Source organism: Anas platyrhynchos, chromosome 1 (genome assembly GCF_047663525.1).
Source record: "Anas platyrhynchos isolate ZD024472 breed Pekin duck chromosome 1, IASCAAS_PekinDuck_T2T, whole genome shotgun sequence".
In the NCBI taxonomy this organism is placed as follows: Eukaryota; Metazoa; Chordata; class Aves; order Anseriformes; family Anatidae; genus Anas; species Anas platyrhynchos.
In genome coordinates this window covers 15,334,347-15,354,874 of record NC_092587.1, presented here as the reverse complement: position 1 = coordinate 15,354,874, position 20,528 = coordinate 15,334,347, and the positions used below count along the sequence as shown (strand labels likewise).

General features: G+C 42.4%; 1 protein-coding gene and 1 long non-coding RNA gene across 2 annotated transcripts in view; both read left to right on the top strand.

Moving 5' to 3' along the window:
* The first annotated feature begins 1,120 nt into the window (after positions 1-1,120).
* Positions 1,121-6,213, top strand: LOC140001343 (uncharacterized). Its single transcript, XR_011806514.1, has 4 exons — positions 1,121-1,255; positions 3,021-3,130; positions 4,469-4,547; positions 6,077-6,213. It is a non-coding gene; the product is annotated as an uncharacterized lncRNA (long non-coding RNA).
* A 5,945-nt stretch (positions 6,214-12,158) lies between these two features.
* LAMB4 (laminin subunit beta 4) overlaps positions 12,159-20,528 on the top strand; it is a gene marked incomplete at its 5' end in the record, with an annotated part of 40,562 nt that continues 32,192 nt past the window's right edge. Inside the window, 7 exons of the mRNA XM_027459019.3 lie at positions 12,159-12,332; positions 15,434-15,569; positions 16,438-16,511; positions 17,184-17,372; positions 17,853-17,916; positions 18,445-18,659; positions 20,052-20,172. Of these exons, the coding sequence (XP_027314820.3) occupies positions 12,159-12,332; positions 15,434-15,569; positions 16,438-16,511; positions 17,184-17,372; positions 17,853-17,916; positions 18,445-18,659; positions 20,052-20,172 (973 nt within the window). The remainder of the gene's footprint in view (positions 12,333-15,433; positions 15,570-16,437; positions 16,512-17,183; positions 17,373-17,852; positions 17,917-18,444; positions 18,660-20,051; positions 20,173-20,528) is intronic.

The window sequence follows — 20,528 nt, the reverse complement described above, 5'->3', positions numbered from 1 at the left end:
AAATGGCGGCCCTGGAGGACCCGGGGGCAGCGAGTGGCGGCACAGAGCGGCCGCGGCACGGGCGGGGCTGGGAGGGGGGAGCTCGGCTCAGCCAATCAGAAGGAGCCCAGGAGGCAGGAAGCGGGCTTGGCTGGGCTTGTCTAGCCCCACCTGAGGCAAACTCGATGGTTCCCCCAGGAGGGCTGAGGGGGAGCTGGGGTTTTCCTTCAGATCCCCTCAGCATCAAGCGCTCCCTGGGTCTCATTCCTCACACTGGCTTCTTTTATTGTTAGTCTGATGTGAAACAATGTCCTCAGTAGTGTTTTTTCCTTTTTTTTTTTTTAAATACATGTACATAATGATGGGGTCATACCCAGTAATTCCAGTAGCCCTTCTCCCCTTATCCTGGGGTATCAGTGATCCAGTTATGAGCAAAAATGTCTGAAGTGGGTAATAAATCAGCCTGCCGTTACTACCTACACTGCCTCAATCGTTAGCTGCTGAATTTGGGTGGTGGGCAGAACCTCTTCTAGGAGTGTGTTGGTATCAAGTTGGATTACACACCCTAAATCATCAATAGCAGTTTTTCAAAGCACATTCATGTGGCCCACGGCATAAATTAAACTTTCTTGGGAAAATTAGCAGTCAAAATTGCACCTTTCATTACAATCCCACCCAAGCATGATTTCCATGCAATAAAATATGAGCTTGGGTGGATTCTGACCTAAGAACCCCGTGGACCTGTAACAATGAGCCAACAATTACAAACGGTGATATTGTTGATAGTCTAGAACTCAGGAGTCTTCATTAATAATGTGAATTGCCAAAGATATTGTAATTTCACCATTTTTTTTTTGCTGTGTGTCTGTCCTTCTGTCTTGCAATCCCTCTTTGTTAAGGAACTCAGTCGGATGGAGGGGAGAGCAGTGCGAGGCTGAGGAGCAGAGGAGCGATGGACAGGAGAGCTGTGAGAAGCTGAGGAGCAGAGGAACACGTCCTGCTTTCCTTGTGGGCAAAGCAGTGAGCCCTGCTCTGCTGGCAGGCACCAGGGAATCGATGCAAGGAGAGCTGTGGAGACTGCACGAGGACATTGTCATTAATGGAATTGCTTCTCTTTCCCTATTTACTTCCTATCTTTATCAGAATATTTTTTTTATTGGGAAGCCACTGCAGGCTCACAGCTTGCAAAATCAGTCTCTCAGTGTGCTTGGTAGACTGCCAAATATCTGAAACCACCCTCTGAAAAGGAAGAGTTGATGGGGCATCTCAGAATGAGGTATTTTAGCATGTGTCAAAGACCTCAGCCTGTATTCCCTCCAGGCTGACTGTTGGCCCAGTACTGACTCCTATGGAAGCCCTCTCTTACAAACAGTGTGGTCAGGAAACGTTTCTGGATGTTCTTCTTCCCTTCGAGTGCACAAATCTACAATTCTGTGATCTTGTCATTTTATTTAAATCACTGCAGCAAGTGCATAGCGTGTGTATTCTGGCATTACGTGGCCAAAAGCAGTTTCTTTGCCTAAAACCTTGATGGAAATCCTCATTCCTCCATACAGGAATTGCAAATGCTGCGATACAAATAGCAGTCATTATTGTAGTCTTATTTCTTTACAGCCTTCTAAGTATTCCATTTTCTCGGTACATCTGTAGCTACTTTAAATAAAAACAAGTGGCGATTAAAGGAGACCTTTATCTCTATTTTTCACAACATTTTTCCAGTTCAGTGCCACTTCTGTTTTTTTGAGAGATCATTTTAAAAATTGTCATTATGAGCATTTATTTTCACAGGGTCTCACAATGCACAAGAGTCCAATTATCCAAAAGAAAAAATGTGTTATAGCTACTTAAGCTATCTGAAAAAATCCCAGTTAAAGTGAATTCATCACATAAATAGGTTGACTCCATTCTCTGGAATCTGAAATTATTAACCACTACAAATCTTTTTAAGGAAAATTAATCCTAATTCTTCTTTTCAATATTTCTGTGCCTTGGCTAGCATTTTAAATGCAATTTAATACAGCTGCTACTGAGGCTTGTACTTCGCTCACATGGAAGCTGGGATAAGTATTGCCCTTGAATGAAGTACTCTGAAAGCTGCAGTTGAAGATGTTATAGTGTGGTCTTGTTTTCTTCCTTTCCCCAAGAATTTAAATTGTTTGGTGTAGACAGATAACTCATTTGGAGCCATGTCTTTCATTCAGCAGAGATTTGCCATACGTTGTTGATAGATGGTGTGGCATGTGGCAGGGAGGAAGGTAACATAAGTCACTGAGCTGAATTCCTGTCTGGATTACAAATGTCAGTTTGCGAGATGACGATCATCTGGTTGGTAATAAATCCTGATCTATCACCACTTGGCTATTTTTAGTAATTAGATCGTGATTACAAAACAGTAATATTCTGATAATTGATAAAGTTACATAAAAACACTAATCCTTTGGCATAAAGGCTTCTTGAATTGTCTAAACACTCAGCACAAGGCCAGCAACTACCAGGAGACAGAAATACTTACACTTTACACTAGTGTAAATTGTGAGACCTTCTGTATTTCTTTGATTGTAATGTTTAGACATGTTTAATGTCTTCCATTCTGCGGAACACAGTTTTACTGGAGAGAAAAACAAATAAACAAAAACCTCATGGCCATTAATAAATAGGTTTCTCAAAGTTTCTTTGAAGTTTTTCACAAATCGTCATAAACTGTTTTTATTTTTCTTTGCCGCCTCCCAGCAAACGCTGTAGTCTTAAAAAGCATCTCTGGTCGTAAAAGCAGTGCTCTGGGTGGTTGGAAGGATCTGGGCTTCTGCAGAGCGACCTGGTTGAGAACTGTATCAACTGGCATGGTGGAGGGATAGGAATGATTTTCCTTTAATAGGGGAAAAGCCATTTCTGTTTGTTAATTGCATAAAAGACACTGAAGTCTGTTTCGAGGATCAAGGGGAGGTTTGGGTAAGCACATGTGAGTTGATGTTGACAGTGAATATTCAAAAACATTAATAATTTTGCTTTAATCTTACCAGTCTTTTATCAAAATGTTTCAGGTTTTTGTGATCCATGTGACGTTACAAATATACAAGGAACATAAATGCACATAAATTGATGCTTAATCAGTAGAATGAGGTTCCCCAAATTTCTTGTGCAAGCTGTGTAGGTAAGTGTGCACATTTGATTGTTTGGGTTCTATAAGCAATATATCTGTAGAGATTTCTTGAAAATTATTCCCTTGATGTTCTGCCAACCCAACAAGGTTGTAAGAAAATCTCGACAAATCACTAAAAAGGTTTTGCTTTATAAGAAGCAAAATTTGGTTTAGTTTTAACAATGAAGAACTATCTTTGTTGTTCTGTTTTGCTTTGTTTTACTCTGCCTGTTATTTTCTCTACCAATTTAAATATGATTGGTGAGAGCTGAACCTAGCACAGACAGCAGCTGTTAATTAAGCTTTCTCTAGTCTAAGTGTCATCTGGCAATCAGCATGGAGCACGGTTTTAGTTAATTTCAGAGCACTTCTGCGAGGCAGTCTGAAGGGGTCAGGATACTCTTACGGGAGCACCACAACATGCCCAGTAGGTCTCATGCACCGGGCTCTTTTACCAAACGTTGTATTTCTGCACAGGTCTGCCAGGCAGTGAATGGAGGTCCTGTAACCATGCCTGTGGATAGCCCTGATTTTTTTCCGCTCCCAATCCTGGATGACTGCATTTTTTCCTAACTCCTAACATGCAGCACTTCTTACATATCCATCTGACTAAGCCACAACTTCCAACACCTCGGTAATTCCCTGCCAGCTCTTACTGTGGCCAATTTATGTCCCTGTGAATACCTGTGGTCCTTCTCAAAACATTAAATCTTTTCCCTGCTGGGATTCCTGGATCAGCCTGTTTTCTTTCCCACCCTCTCAGCTTCAAGGGGCTGCCTACCCCTCAAGATATAGCAGGCTCTGAGGTTCCATCTGCCCTGTGTTCATAGCCTCCCACCCCCTTGACTCCGAGGGATGGTCAGCGTGCAAGCAAACCAACTGTTGAAGTGTTCTCCTCACAGATGGTCAGCAACGGAGAATTGCTTCCTACCTTCTTTTGCCAAAAAGGAGCTGCCTCGATGATGGCATTTGAAAGCAGGAGGGCTTTCCCTCTCCCCAGGTTTGCTGCTGGCATTTGTTGAGCTTGGCTGGGTTTCCGACCGCCAGGCAGTGACAACACTTCCCCTCCGTGTGACAAAGGGAGAGCAGGGAAGTGAAAAGAGACATTAATTTTCCTACTGTCTCCATCTGGAATAATTAAGTACTTATGAAAAAGATGAAGTAGAGGTTATATATTCTTGACCCTGGGCAAATCATATAATTTTACGCACCAGTTTGCAGCTTGCTAGCCTGCTGTGTTACTGCTGTGCTGCTGTTACATCAGTTACATCGCTGGGGTCCATGACAAAATCTAATCCTTCTCACTTATTTTGTGCATGACTTATCTGTGATGCTTCTTTGTTTGTACAGATTCCAGATGTTACAGGACAGACACAGATACAACCGAACAGCTGACAGTCAGCCAGCCGTCAGTCTATCATGCTTTTAGGTAATTGGCATGTATATGTTGAGAGATTTAAATACTCCCCAGAAGCCTTCGTGTTAAATTTCACTTGCAGCTGAGAAATGGAAAATCTCCCAAATGTCAGTTTAGCTGCGTATATTGCCAAGTTAGGCAACAGAAGGTATATGTAGCAGTTGGAATCGGTGGTTTACCATGGAATGTATTTCATCTTTTATTTGTCAAAATATGGCTTGATGTTTTGAGACAAGTTATGATTAACTATAGGTTTTAAGAGCATGTAGGTAAATCCAATTCAGTAAACTTGTATGCAGGGACTGAATAAAGCCAAGAGTTTGCTTGAGAGGGTAAATTTCCTTGTACTGAAGGCATTCAGAGGACCTAGAAGTTTGGCTTTACCACGTGGCTATGCTGATCTTCCAGTTCTCTGCTGGAGAACTGTTCTCTCCAGCCTTTTTCCACACCTCTGGCCTTAACACTAGTGTGTCCGATCCCATGTAGTGCCACGTCACCAGTGGGCACAGTCCCGCAGGATCTGGACATGGTGGCCAGAGCTGGGTACTGGTAGCAGGGTTCTTCAAAACCCTCAAACATGATAAGGGCTGAAGCAGTCTTAGGGTTCATCGTGGAGGTCTGGTTGAGGGCAAAGATTGGTGCCAGAGGCAGAACTGAAACCAAGGTGCAACATGGGTCCAAGGGCCACCTTCCAAGGTCCTTCCAGGACACAGGGCCAGAGCCAAGTACACCTGTGGCATCTCTGGGACAGGGAATGATGGCCCCAGGCTGAGCTGTGGGCAAGGCTGGGGGATCCCAGGTAATGCTGGTGTGGGGCATTCAGGTGTATTGGGGTATTCAGGGCCCAAACACGGTGGTAGTTCAGGGAGTTAAACTGCCAAAAATAACAAAGGAAAACAACAACAACAAAACACAGGTGAAATAGATACCTGGAACTCATATCTTTCTCTTGACTGTGGAGGGAGGATACATAGATTAACTTCCAGGTGCCTTTGCTTTTGCTTTACTTGCAACAGAAAATTAATTTTTAGACTTCAATTCAGTCAACTTCTCTTTGTGCCTCAAGTGTTAAGCATGTGGAGGCCAAAAAAGCTCTTTTGCTTCCTCTTCCTTATGCATTTCTTCAGTTGTTTCTTCCTGAGCATATTCCCTTTCTTTTTGCATATTTGTCATTTCTATTGTGTATTCACACACAAGAGTTCTCTTGGATTTAGGAGGAATAATTGTTTCTGGTTAACAGGCCAATAAGCAGTGAAAAGAAAAGTGAAAAATGTCAAGTACTTTGGTTCATCGATGGTCAAAGGCTCGTAGAATTAGCATCATCCCGTTGTGCTGCATGAACCCACGGATTCCAAATAAACTAATATAAAATCAGGCTATGTGTCCGACTTTTCATCCTGCCAATTGAACTGTCAGCTTGGAAGTGTCAGGACCTCATGAAACATTAAATCTCAAATACGTACATATCTTGAATAGCACTTTGAAAATTACACTGATAATTTAAAACAATACAGTTCATCACCCTCTTTTTTTCTCCTTAGTGTTGATCACAACCATCAGCAACGCTGTGCCTGCCAGGGAGATAACATTCAAGTTGAAACTGGACTTTTTGCTTGTGGAGGAGAAACCAAAGGCTTCAAATACCAGACTTGCACACAAAAGGTGCAGGGCACTTCTGGTGCTGTGACTGTTAAAAACTGAAGAAGCATCTCAAAACGTGGAAGTATGGTTTACATCCTTTTGAAATGTTGAAAAGTTTATTCAAGTAACAATTAAATAAAATTTTAACAGTAACTATTTGCTCCAGGATGCAGAATTTGCCTCGCAGAGGAGCAGAGCACAACTGAGTTTAGCCTCTTGGTCAGTTGTTTGATTTTTGCTGTGCCATACTCTGCGTCATGGCAAAGTTACTTCTGTCTGTGCCCTGGACTCTTTCACAAAGATCATTTCTATTTTTCAGAGCAAATGAAAATGTGTGTTGTCTTGCTGTCCCCAGTGCTCTACTGATCAACTCCATCAAATAAAATATTTCTCTTATTTTACTGTGAGCTTATGCTTTGTTCTGTTTTTATTATTCAGTGCTGCATTCTGTCAATATGTGGAAAATCAAAAAAATACACACTCTTACCTTTGAGAAATGACACTTTAAACAAAATGGAAGAAATAAGAGCAGAAACAAAAGGGGAAAGATAGAAATGTAGCAAGAAATTTTTGCTTTTCAGACCATTAGATTTCATTTATGATTTTGGCTAGTTCTTTATGGATGGGATTCATCTAAGTACACTTTAGGTGCTTAAAATGCAGGCATCTGGTCTAAGCTAGGGAAAGGGGCTGCCCATACCCAAAGGAAAGCAGTGGATACCTCCAGAAGGTGATTTGTCCCATTAGATAAGCATCTAAAAATATGGTAGGATGAATCTGCAGGGGTGCTTGTCTTTCTCCAAGGACTTAATGAAGCCCAGGTAACTTGCTTAGATTAAGTACTTATTTTTCACATGGCAGCAATAATCCCAGGCTCAAATTATTTTATTTCTCATTTTTTTTTATTATTATTATTATTATTTTTTTTTAGATAAATTATTTGTATCCTTTCTCTGATGTTTTTGAAATTTTAATTAAAGGGAAAAAAATCCATATACCCTCAGAGATATGTTTATTCAACATGTTCATCGGAGGAAAGCATGCACCTGCAGGGGCTGGTGCCGCACTCTGAAGTGTGGCTGGTGTACAGAGGCTGTCAGGGCTGGTGCCTCTCCTCATCCCTCTTTCCTCACTGCTGGTTGGTGCCTATGAAGGGAAAATATGCTGAAGTGCTAGTAATTCCTGTCCTTCGTCTGTGTTAAGGATATGCCTTGGGCCTAAGAAATGACGCCCATAGGATCTGTGATGACTTGAAAAATCATGCACTAGTGCTATCTACCCTCCAGCCAGCATGGGACGAGTGATGCATTATAAATCCAGATCCTTTACCCGGGGAGAGATTAAAGAAGCAAGAAAAAAGTTTCTTAATCCCTGCCTCAAGCGGTTTAAAACCTCCTTTTTGTTTGGGATCCTACATAAATCAAAACACAGGACCAGCTATATTCTGGAAATAAATCTTCCTTCATATTCACTCCTCACATAGCTTGTCTGTAACACAATCTGAATTCCCTACCAAATATGCTAATAAAACATCAACCATTCTATAATTTAGTAGCATCTCGGTAACATTACTTTCTTCAGTTAAATGTCATTCTTTCAGAGTGCACTTGACATCCCTCTTACACATAAAAAGCAGAATATCTTAATTTATCAGTTTATTATTTCTCAACATTGAAACTCACTAAATAAAAATAATAATCACTATAATTTATAGAAAATTAAATAGACAATTGATCATGTACAAATATTTAAAAAATGCAGATTAAATTAGCCTGAAAAGAGCAATTACCTGATTTTTGTTTGTTTGTTTTTGTTTGTTTGTTTGTTTTTGAAAGAATAGAAAGTACCAAAAGAAAAGAAATGATTATTATATAAAAAATATATTTTGCACTTTTAGAAAACCTTTTATTTGAAGATGTGATGCTTTACAGGCAACAATGAATTAGGCCTTACAAGCAGTCAGAAGAAAACTGATTTAAAAAAAAAAATCAAAACCAAATATATGTATCCAAGAAGGTCTGCTGTTCTGAAAATTGAACTCAAAGTGCCACAGATTTTGGCAAAGCCATCAGAAAATGGTTCAGAGCACAAGCAGGTGAGTGCCATCTTGGAGCTGTTTCATCACAGCGCTTCTCATGATGGCGGGGTAGGCCTCACCACCCTGCCCATGCTTGCTGGTGAGGTACTCACAGGCAAAACATGCTGAAATTCAATGTTGTACCTCAAGCTGCCGTGGTGTCTTTAGCTTTACATTGCAAATAATAATAATACTAAAAAATAGTGTGCATGCCATTGATCCAGACCTTGAGCTAATTCGAAGCTGGCTTGATATGTCCACGTGGGCTTTGATCACAGCTTTTGGGTGGGGACATTTACAGTCACCTCAAAACCAAAACCTGGCCCTTTCAGACACCTTGCACCCGTGCTGTGAGGAGGAGTCTTTAGACCACGCTCAGTTAAACCAGTGTCATTGGACCTCTGGTGCAAAGCAAAGGTGAAGACTTCAAGGTATGGGTGCAAAACAGAGCAATGTAACAGTTGTTCAATCATACAACAATTAAAGGGTTGTTTTTTAAGAATCCCACTCTTCTCTCCTGAGTTGCGTGAACTTTTTCTGCCTGTCACTGTGTTCATTCACTGCTCGTACTTGCTAAAGCCAGAAGCCCCGGCAGAATGACTTCACAAATCACCCCTTGGCAGGTTGCAGGCCAGGTCTCATTCGCACCTACAGCTCGGTGCCTGGGGGGACGCGCGATCTTGTTCAGCTGAAGTGCACAGGTATGCCTTTACTTGCTTCCCTCATTCTGGGCTGTTCACTTGGAGCTGAAACACTTGGCTGTCTGAAAGACAGGTAAGACGTCTCCACTGTTTAATTTTCCTGCTAAGCATGGAACTGAAGTATTGTTGGGGTTTTGCTGCTCCTTGTTTATCTGTTAAAGCGAGCCGTGTATAAAGAATATCATTGGTGTGGAGCGTGACTGGGACATGTAACCACCACGATGGGTGGATTACTCCTGCTGTGGGTACCTGTGTTGTACTGCAGTGCTGTCACAATGGTTGCATTTAGGGTCATGTCTGAGTTTGTTCATTATTCTCACAGACTATGAAATTTGAAGTCCATCTTGGCAGGACATTTTCTTTGTTCTGCCTGATACTGCCTTAGCTGCCAGTTCTCTCTGTAGACAGGGGAAAAGGTGCAGCTGCGTGATGCTAGCCAGCATCATCTCACTGTAGCACACCAGGCTCTCCGTGGTTGTGGCAAATGAGAGAAACTGAAGGAGTATGAAAGTCTGGTGGCCCCTTATAGCTTTCTCTACCTATGGCGGCTGAAAAAGGGGGCTATTCTTCCGTGTTCTGAATGGGACTGTGTGAAACAAGCCTATATGGAGCCTGTAAAATCTGAAATGCTTTGAATGCCTTTGTTTCTTAAGTGACGAGTTCCTCTACTCTGCCACACTGGGGTATTTCATCTTAGCTCACGCAGGGAGGGTAGTGACAGCCGCATGAAGGTGAGGAACAGGAACAGATCCAAGAAGCAGCACATTGGGTGTGCTTGTATGGGGACACCTCAGGAAACAGCTGCATCAGGACACGGTGGTCCCGCTGATGCCTACAGATAAAGGAATAGATGGAAGGCACAGATCTGGAGTCAGGCTGGCGTTTGGGAGCTCTACTTGGTGACTGGATGCTGGGTCATCTTTCCATCTATGTCTGCCTTCTCTTTACCCAATAGAGTTTTTGTGTTGGCAAATGATATCTTCCTCCATGTGAGTGGTAAGAGGAAGGATGTGAAGTAAAAACCACAATCAACCTGCCTTGGGTTCCAGCTGAGCACTCCTCTATACAAGTATTTTGCACTGACACTGACATCACCCGTTTTTCCTCACTTCACTTAAAGATTAATTTTATAATTTCTAATTATAATTTTGTTACAATTCTGTCTCTGATGAGGCCAAAATTCGTAGCACCTGACTTCAGGCATTTCTTGGTAGCATCTACATTAGGACCTCTGGCTTTGTTTGAAGTCAGCGCAAAGAAACAAGAAACAAGAGAAGGAGTTAGGTGTCTTCAAACAGCACTGTTGAATCTAGTTAGGATTAAGTAGCTGATATTCAAACACTACCATATTTTTGCTGATAGCATTTTTTTTATTATTTTTTCAAACTATCTGAATATGTTTTTATGGTCTTCTGCTAAACCCCATGCGAAGTGTCCCTATGCTTTGATCTCATTCTGAGCACTGAAAACCGTCATGAGAAATTTCTGCTAGAACAAAATCATAACTAGGGTTTCCTTTCAGTCATGATGTTTTTATTTTGTTCCTTCATTTTGCTGAAGGATAGCCCTGCAGAAGGTGTGCCCTTGTGCAGCGGGGCACTGCGTGACCCACCAGGTCTTCCCTTCATCAGACCACCCTGAGCTCCACACAAAGGCATGAGGCTTGGGCTGGCCCTTCTGTTGTTTCACAGTAAGTACAAATGTTACAGTCATTGGAGCCAATTTTGAAATACTATCATGTCATTTATGTGTCAATGCAAGATTTTTTTTACTTCTTTTACATACACAGTTAAAATGCATGTGATATGGAGTCTTTGTTCCCCACTCTCCTGCCTAGGAGCTATGAGTGGAGTGATGTGAAAGCTTTAAATACAAAGAAAAGATACACATTGTGATTGAATCTGAAAGAGGTCCTGAAATGGGCAATCAATGCCTGCTAACAGCTAATACATAAATAAAGAATAATAAATAAAGATAAATAAATTATTAAAATAAATAAATAAATATGGATAAATAAATGGATAAATAAAGGCAAGCCAACCAAACATATGTATTGTTTTATACTTAATGAGTCAAGCTTCATTGATCGCCTGAAGTATAGCCTGAGACACAAACTGAAATCTGGATGTTGCAGCAGTTTCTACAACCATTTGTAGTAAATAATGCATATTTACTGCTGTAATTGCATTACTGCTCCTCACGTCCCTGTGGGATCTTTGCTTATTGATTCTATTTTTTTAACTGCACTTTTTATAACAAGTTGAGCCAAGTAAAGCTGAGCAGATAAAGCCTCCAAGGTACCCATTCCTGTTCAGGGTTTCAGGACAGAACTTGTTTAAAAGGACAAGCCCTGTAAGGGAAGTCTTGACATAATGGGAAAAAAAAAATAAATTCTTGTCAGACAAAATAAACTGAAAAAACTCACAATTATTTACAGAACTCTCAATTATTCTGATTAATTATTAATGGCCATTCCATGGGTTCCAAACAGAGGGCTCTGGGACTGGATCAGGATGTTCATTGCAGATCACCAGAAAATCATAAGGACCCCTGACTTCATACCTGTACTCAGTTCCATCGGTACAACTTGGACAACTCAGCAGAAATCAGCAGAATGAATCAGAATCTGGTCCTGCTCACAAAGCCAGAGAATCACAGAATCATCGAATGGTTTGGGATAGAAAGGACCTTAAAGATCACCCAGTTCCAGCCCCCTGCCATGGGCAAGGACACCTCCCACCAGCCCAGGTTGCCCAAAGCCCCATCCAGCCTGGCCTTGAGCACCTCCAGGGATGGGGCATCCACAGCTTCTCTGGGCAGCCTGTGCCAGGGCCTCACCACACTCATAATAAGGAATTTCTTCTTCCATTCCTAAGTTGATTGCAATGCCTGTGATTCTGCTGCAGTAGCGCTGTCTCTGGGTAGACACATCATATGTTATTACTCCTAGCAGATTGGAATGTTTGTTGAGCAATAAAGTGCAGATTATTTAAGTTTTAGCATAAATTTTCAATATGCGAGGTGTATTTTTTATGATTTTGCAGCAGGTGTGTTCATGAGCAAAGCTCTTCCAGGTTCAGAGAGGATATGATTAAGTACAAAAGGAAAATAGACAAAGAATTTACTTTTCTGTTGATGTCAGAACATAACTGATTTTCTCTGCAGAGTATTGCTGAGTACAAGAACTAATTTCAACTCTCTGATTTTCTTCGATGCTCAGTGCTGATAAGACCCCAGCAGGCGCAGGATGACTGTGGTGCTGGGTCCTGCCACCCGGCCATTGGGGACCTCCTCCTGGGTCGCAGCAAGCAATTAACAGCCTCGTCAACCTGTGGATTGAAGAGCCCTCAGAAGTACTGCATTATAGGCTACCTCGAGGTTGGTTTGCTCTTTTTTAGTAAACTGAGCTCTGCTTACTAACGATGTTCTTGTCTGTAAAAGAAGTTGACCAGACTGTGAAGCTTCTACTGGAGTTGTTCGAATGATCATCAGACAGCATGGAATATGCCTGGTGTGAGGCTGTGCCTTATTGCAGCACATATGGAGGGTTTAGCGAAAGCAGCACACAGCCTGCCCAGTGATGCACAGCTTCTCCAGAGAGAGAAATATCCATGAGATGCAAATGAGCACGGGGATTTCTGAGTGAGCTTTGGTCTGCCAGTCTTTCCCCGCTCGGAGATGAAGACCACAGTTTGCATGTGTGTGAGTGCTTAGCAGGATGAACGTGGTCCTTGACATGTCTTTATTGAGGGACACGTCCCATACAGTGCTGAGAACTGAGGCAGCCTGTTCAGAGATTCACACTGCATCCTCTTACGTTGTTTGATCTGAAGTAAGACCAACATCAAAGAAAGCAAAAAACAAAAACAAAAACATTTCTGGCAGATGAAAAGCTTTAGTCTTTGGCCATGTGGGTAGGTAGGTGGACACAAAATGTGGGCAATTAAATGGATCCCTCTTGGGGAAGCAGCTGTGGAGACCCTGTGGGTCCATTGAACATGTGGGAACACTGTCCAGCAGAAACAGACTCCCCTACAGCACATCCTGGAGGACTTGGCCCCACTGAGCTAATAAATTCTTGCAACCAGAAGTATTTTCACTAAATACCATCTGTAGCTGAAGAGGAAGTTAATAAAATGCCACTTCATTTATAAGCAATTGAAAATACTTAGTGTATGACCTTCTGGCAAAATGCTGTGCCACATTTACAGTGTGAAGCTCTGCCATGCTGAGATGACACCAAGCACTGCTCCAAGTTACTCTGCAAAATGTAAATATCTTTTTTCCCTTCTGAAAGGTCGTTTGAGCTGCTCTTCACTCTTTGCAGTTTTTCCCCAGGTTGATCCATTGAACAAATGGATCCTGGGCACTAAATTGCTGGCTGTGCTCTGAGCCTTGGTGCAGCTTGATTGTGAGGCACAAAGAGTCATCTCTGAGACGTTGCATTTCTGGCCCTTGGCTGTACGGCTGCCTTTTTTGTCTTTTTAAGAGGAGATCAAAGAGTGATAAAAAATTAATATTTTCACTTGCCTGTACTTATCCTTTGTATTATGTAAATATAGACTCGAAAAGAAACAGCTGTTCCTGCAATAATCCCAGTGATTTAATGCTGCCTTGATACATCTTGACCCTTGGTGACTGTCTCCTGAAGACGAGTTACAAGTCCTGCTGCTTCCCAGAGATGTTTTTATATTCCAGCAATGCAATCTGCTGTACCAGCTCCCCTTAAACGTGCGTGCCACCTAAAGCATATAGAGAGTCCTGCTGAAATCAATTCTCTTCCCCACCAGCACACCCTTTAGCACTTTGCTGGAGGCAAGCCATGAAGCTTCATGCCTTGCAAAGTTGAGTTCTTCCTCCCCAAATTCCCCTCCCAATGACCTGTGCCATGACAAGAGCACCGTGACGAGAGCAGTCCCGGCGTGTGGAAGTTTGTCAGGCAGCGTGGCAAGCTGCCAACAGCACAGGCTTGGTTAGGATGTTTAATGAAAAGTCAGATTGAAAAAAAAAAAATAGAGTTTGACTTCTTTGTGTTTGAAAAGAAGCACTTTAAATAGTTGTCAGTCTTGCTTAGAATAACGTCTCTGTTTCTAAATGTAGGTTAAGTGGGTTTTGGCCCTATGATTGCACTTTATGTCTAGAAAGGAAGAGAACTCGGTGCTGAGGAGGGTGTAAAGCTGCGTGCTTCAGAGGCAGATGGGATCTGGCAGACCTGCCCAAGGGAACATGCACATGCTTGCCATTTGGGGCACAGAAAGGTTGTTACGGTGCAACCTTAAACATAAGTTGAATGAGTGTCACGCTGAGTGTGTCTGTATAAGCCAGAGCGTGGGTGTGCACACTCCTGCCAAATGCTGAGATAACTGAGCTCTCCTTTCCAGAGCTTTGTAAAATGATATGACTGAGTATTTTTTGTGCTTCTGTCTTGTCTTATAAGTTGAATTTTCATCATAGGCCACAAAGTGCAATGTAGAATGGCTAAATATGACGTACATTTATCATAATATTTAAGTATATATTTATTGTAGTATTTAAAACACATGGATCATAGCACACCTGCAAACCTGTATCTCTTTATTCGTTTAAATGTGAATAATTCCCAGGTGATTTCATGAAAGTTGAATACATGAAAGTTGGCCACTTGGCCAACCTGATCTAGTGGGTGGCATCCTTGCCCATGGCAGGGGGGCTGGAGTTAGATGACCTTTAAGGTCCCTTCCAACCCAAGCCATTCTGTGATACATGTGCAAACCATTCCTAGCGTTTCCCTGTACATCCTGAGCGTGCTGGGTGGGCACTTCTGCCCCAGTCCCATTCCAGTCATTTCCAGCCTGGCCTCTGACCATTTCCATCCACTTAACTCAATTTTGTGCTTTCAGCTGGATCCCTGGCGCAGCCTCAGCCAAGGCGTTGAATCCTTGCCTCCTCCTTCCTTCCCTGTAGGGTGCCAGGCCATGCCCAGCTCCCTGCTGCATTCCTGCTGTCACAGCTTGTGCTGGTCCACGCAGCTCAGCACAACTCATCTGCCCACCTGGCACGTTCATCTTGTCACCTCTCCTCACGTCTTCCCTGTCACCCTACTGACCTCCCAGTTCTGCATCCTTTTTAAGCTTTTCCCACTCCACACTGCCTACAGAAGGCACCGGCAGTGGTTCAGGTGGTGGTGTCAGCCCAGGCCACTTACATTTAGCTGGATCTAGCCTTGCTTTCCACTTGCACAATTGCACCTGGCTGCTGCTCCTGGCAACACCTCCAAGGTGCCAGCAAATGTGCAAAAAAGGGAGAAAAAACCACCAGTGATGTAGTGAATGTTCCTCTTCAAGGCTTCCTCAGTCCCTGAAGGAGCCAGTCCTCCCTTGTATCCCCTCTGTGATCTCACTCCAGGCTAGAGCCTGCAATCACATAAATACGTGTGCATCCACCTGATCCTTGGAGAAGAGACTAAACGTATCCTTTATCCTGCTTGTTTTGTTTTCTAGGCTGAACAGAAGTGCTTTCTCTGTGATTCCAGGTACCCATATAACCCCTATATGCAGCACAACAGCCACATGATTGAAAATGTTATCACAACTTTTGAGCCTGATAGGAAAAAAAAGTGGTGGCAGTCAGAAAACGGTAAGTTTCCTTCACAAAACATTTCTGCATGAGGTTAGATTCACTTCTGTAACTGTTACCCACCACCTGGCCTTCATGAAGACCACGTGTGCTCTTTGCTTCAGCAGTACAAGGTGCATTTGCCTACAAATGCATACTGACAGAGTAGGCAAAACACAAAGACCCATTTAACACAAGTAGTGCTTGCAGTGAAAAGTACTCGTATTTTAGTGAATAATTAAATAAAGTTTGGCTACCGTACCAGCACCTTTATTGCCCCATGTTAATTTTGTCACAAGCTTCTTCGTAGTAGTTTGTCACTGACATCAATTGATAAATTCTTACATCTTCTCTGTGAAGGCATAATAGGAGGAATATCATTTACTCTATCTTATTTGGCATTTTGCTTGTTTGTTTGTGTGGTTTTGTTTTGTTTTGTTTATCTATATCTGTTGTACTTTTGGAAAATGTCTGGTGTGGTAGCTTTGCTCGCGACACTTTCAGGTCTGTCAGTATAGAAAGGTTTAACAGATCAATTTAGCATGAAGAAAATCCCATATTTTGTATTGTTTTGCATTTCTGTCAGAAATAAGCAAATAATTTGAGTGGAATTAAGAAAAATCTAAGTGGTTACAGTGAGACATGAACCCAGAACCTTACAATCACTGTCATTTTCAGTCTGAATGGTCTGAGCAGGACCTCCGACCATCTCATGCAGCCTCTGACTCACAGCATCGTGGATCCCATTCTGGGTTTGTGCTCACAGGATGCCCCAAAGAGCAGGGCTGCTGTGTTGGAAAAGGCGTCTTTAAATTCCTCAAGGAAAGCTGCCTCAGCAGTCCCTCAAATGTGTGTTGTGCTCTTCACTTCATTTTCCTTCTCTTTTCAGGTATTGACCATGTCAGCATTCGACTGGACCTGGAAACCTTATTCCAGTTCAGCCATCTTATCCTGACCTTTAAGGTACTACACGCACACCTTTTACCAGAGCTTTCATGTAATTTATACACTAATTATTTAACCACAAGAATAATTGCTTAGAGAAGCAGTGAAAGCATCATCTTTAGAGGTTTGTAAGAGCAGGTTAGATAAACACCTGTCAAGTATGGTTATAGTTGATCCTGCCTTAGGGGAGGTGGATAGACTGAATAGCTTCCCATTCATGTGCCTTCTGGTCCTATGTTCTATAAATCCAAGAATTAAAGCTTAAAAAAAAAAAAAAAAAAAAGCAACATTAAGCCCAAACATTTTAGGGCATTTCTGAACTGAGGTTGCTCTTTCAAGGTTTAATTCAGTCTTCTTATGCATGCCTGTTATGATCCATCCAGGTGGTTACACACTTTTTTTCTATAGAATTCCTACACTATTAACGGAGATTTCCTTATTTAGAAAGCAATCTTATACCTCTATGGGAGGTTGCCCTGCCCTTTTGCTTAGAAGGTTTATATGAGGAATCTGGCTTCTTTAGAGACTCCTGTAAGCAGCACAGTGTCCCCATAGTGCACCTGCAAGATCCAAGCACAGAATTTTAACTGCAGCTGTTGGCATCCCCCAAGCAGGAATGTCAGTACAACAGCTCCTGAGATGTCTTATCAATGTCTGGTTAAGAAATTCATGAAATAATGTTTTTTGCAGACATTTCGGCCTGCAGCAATGCTGGTTGAACGCTCCACCGACTTTGGACAGACCTGGAAAGCGTTTAGATATTTTGCACAAGACTGCGCAGCTTCTTTTCCCAACATCTCTTCTGGTCCAGCAAAGGGTGTGGGGGATGTCATTTGTGATTCGAGATATTCAGACATTGAGCCCTCCACTGAAGGCGAGGTATTGCTAGGAGTCTGCGTTTGAGATCATACGTGGCCAGTTTTCTGGAGCTGAGGGACTCACTTCTGTACCCATCAGATCCACTTATACAAGCCCTGGGACATTAAGTGATGTTGACTTTACTGAAGTAGGAGGGAAAGAATCCAAATGAACTCGTAAAACAACTGTGCAAGGCCTTCTAGTGGTTTATCCTGGTTTTCAAATTAATGTGAAAGTTCCTCCTCATCAGAGTTCTTCAGCCTCTATGGCTGAAGGGCACACACCTAATCCTGACATGTCAGTCTGCCAAAAAGGCTTTTTGTCTCGCAAAGCCAGGGTGAAAGAGTGAGAGTACTTGCTGAACCAGGGCCACCACCTGGTTTTAAGTTCTATGGTATCTGTGAAGTGCAATAAGTATCAAATGGGTCTCGGGTAACAGACTTTATGTCCAAAAAGAATAGCTTCCATGACTTACAGAGCTGTTTTTAATTTGTTTTTCAGGTTGTCTTAAAAGCTTTGGATCCCAGCTTTGAAATAGAAAACCCATACGTGCCATATATCCAAGGTAAGAACAGTGCAGGTTTCCTCTGAAGACACTTTGTACGCTGAGAGGGTCAAAAGCTCAGCTGGTGTGAATCAGGGATATTGAAAATTTATCCCTAAAGATCATAGGGAGACATCTGTATTAAAAAATTAGGTGGGCTGGTCTTGTCCCCTAGCCCAGCAGGCAAACAGCCCAACTCTGAACAGCTCCATGCAGCTGTGCTGTGTTTCCCTCAGGGAGGGGGTGGCCTAATCCTCACTGCCTTTTGGGAGCAGCCCCGGAGCTGTGCATGGGCCCAGGAGGCATTGGATGGGGAGACACAGCTTGGCCAGGCCAGGGCTGTGCCAGGGAATGTGTGAATGCTATGCAGCTGTGTGCCAGGAGTGTGTCCGTGCCCTGACACTGTGTGGGTTATTGGTCATGGCCAATATCATTTTAACTATTTCTTCAATATGGGGGAATTACTGGATATTTTATGCAAACTGAGGATTTTGACCCTCTTCATTTCCAAATGAACTTGGGCTCTAGATTTCTTTTCTTTCCCTGCAGAGCTCATTACGATGACAAACCTAAGGATCAACTTCACCAAACTCCACACCCTCGGGGATGCTCTGCTTGGAAGAAGGCACAGTGACCCCCTCGAGAAGTACTACTACGCTGTCTATGAGGTGGTTGTGCGGGGCAGCTGCTTTTGCAATGGTCATGCCAGCCACTGTGATCCCATGCAGAATCTGCGGGGTGATGCCTTCCATCAGCCCGGGATGGTATGGCATTAACACCATCTCCAACAAGGGCAGTCCCTACTGGGTATTCTGGGGGAAGGAAGGGGTGAAAGGAGGGAGGGAGAGGAAGGAAGGTCCCTGATACCTTTGGATAGACCATTTGCATCTCTAGTGCACAGCTTCTTCCTTTAGAGCTCTGGGCCAGATAGCTCACAAGTTGTTTCTTTGTTGGCACCGGTGTGATGTTTCAAAAGCAACCGGGTCGTGACATGTTGAGAATAGCAGCAAAATACCAGAGCTGTAATGGTGCAAATATAACGTGGTAAGTAGCCCGCGCTGTGTGCGGACTTGACTGGCTGCTCGCTGGGTGCATTCCACTCTCCAGCTGGGCTTGGGGGCTCTGCGGCAGGGAAGGAGATGCTGGCACAAAGAATAGCTGATAGTGCAAAGCTAACCCATGAAAAAAGGATTATTAAAAAAATTAGGAATGTTATTGCAAATTCTTTCTGGGAACAAGAGTGTTTTGTTTCTTTTTTTCCCCTTTTTTATTTTTTCCCTTAGAAAATATGTATTTCAGAACGGAGACAAGTAGGTAGAGAGATACAGAAATAAAAAAGTTGAAATCTCCATTGGTATCACTAGAAATCTTTTTTTTTTTCCTCATTGTTGCTTAGCATTTTTAAAACTGATTAAATTTTACAGGTATTCTCCAGACATTTTACTCAAATAAATGAGCGTTTTGTCAGCTGAGGGAGCCAAAGAGCTTTGAATTTCCCTGATCTTGCTGGTGTACCTAAAGCAGATTATTACTGACTGGATTTGCAGATAAGCCTTTTAACATAGCATAAGCAGCTCAGGAGGGGCTCTATCCCTTCTTATGAATACAGATATAATTCCTGGAATGATAAAACTTGATTTAGGAGTCCTTGCTGGAGATTAGTGGCCATTTTGTAGCATTAGGACTTGCAGTAGTAGAGAAAGAAAAGATCACATTGAATCTATTACTTAAGGTAGGCAACAGAGCCATCAGGAACAGATTACTTCAGCGGACATAGAGAAAACATCATTTTGATCCAAATCTGTTTCACTTGAGAGAGGAAAGGATGCTTTTATATTTCACTTCAAATTCCACAAATCTGAATAGAGTCATTCTCTTCTCTTCTCTTCTCTTCTCTTCTCTTCTCTTCTCTTCTCTTCTCTTCTCTTCTCTTCTCTTCTCTTCTCTTCTCTTCTCTTCTCTTCTCTTCTCTTCTCTTCTCTTCTCTTCTCTTCTCTTCTCTTCTCTTCTCTTCTCTTCTCTTCTCTTCTCTTCTCTTCTCTTCTCTTCTCTTCTCTTCTCTTCTCTTCTCTTCTCTTCTCTTCTCTTCTCTTCTCTTCTCTTCTCATCTTCTCTTCTCCTTTCTTGTCACCTTATCTCTTCTCACCATACTGCAGGTCCATGGGAGATGTATCTGCCACCATAACACTGAAGGCCCATCCTGTGAAAGATGTAAAGACTTCTACAATGATGCTCCCTGGAGGCCAGCTGAAGGGGCACAAGATAACGCCTGCAAACGTAACTCACAAATATAATTTTCCTTTTTAATTACAGGGGGGTGAGGGTGGGGTGCAGCACAGTCCCAGCACAATGGATTATGTGATGGTTTTCCATGCTTCATCTAGAAAAACAGATGGATTTGTGCATCCGTCAGTGTTGTGTAGCCCTACAGGAAGGAGAACTGTTTTACATTCCTATTTTTCATAAAAAGAAATTTTAAAAAATAAAGAAAAAGACAATAATGCAAAAAAGACCATTTATTGCTTAGCATAAGGTCTTTCTCTTGCAAATGGAAGAAGTATTAGACAAGACTGAATTATTTATTTCCACAGTGGTGAATAATGTAGGACATGCAAGAATAATACATGAGGATC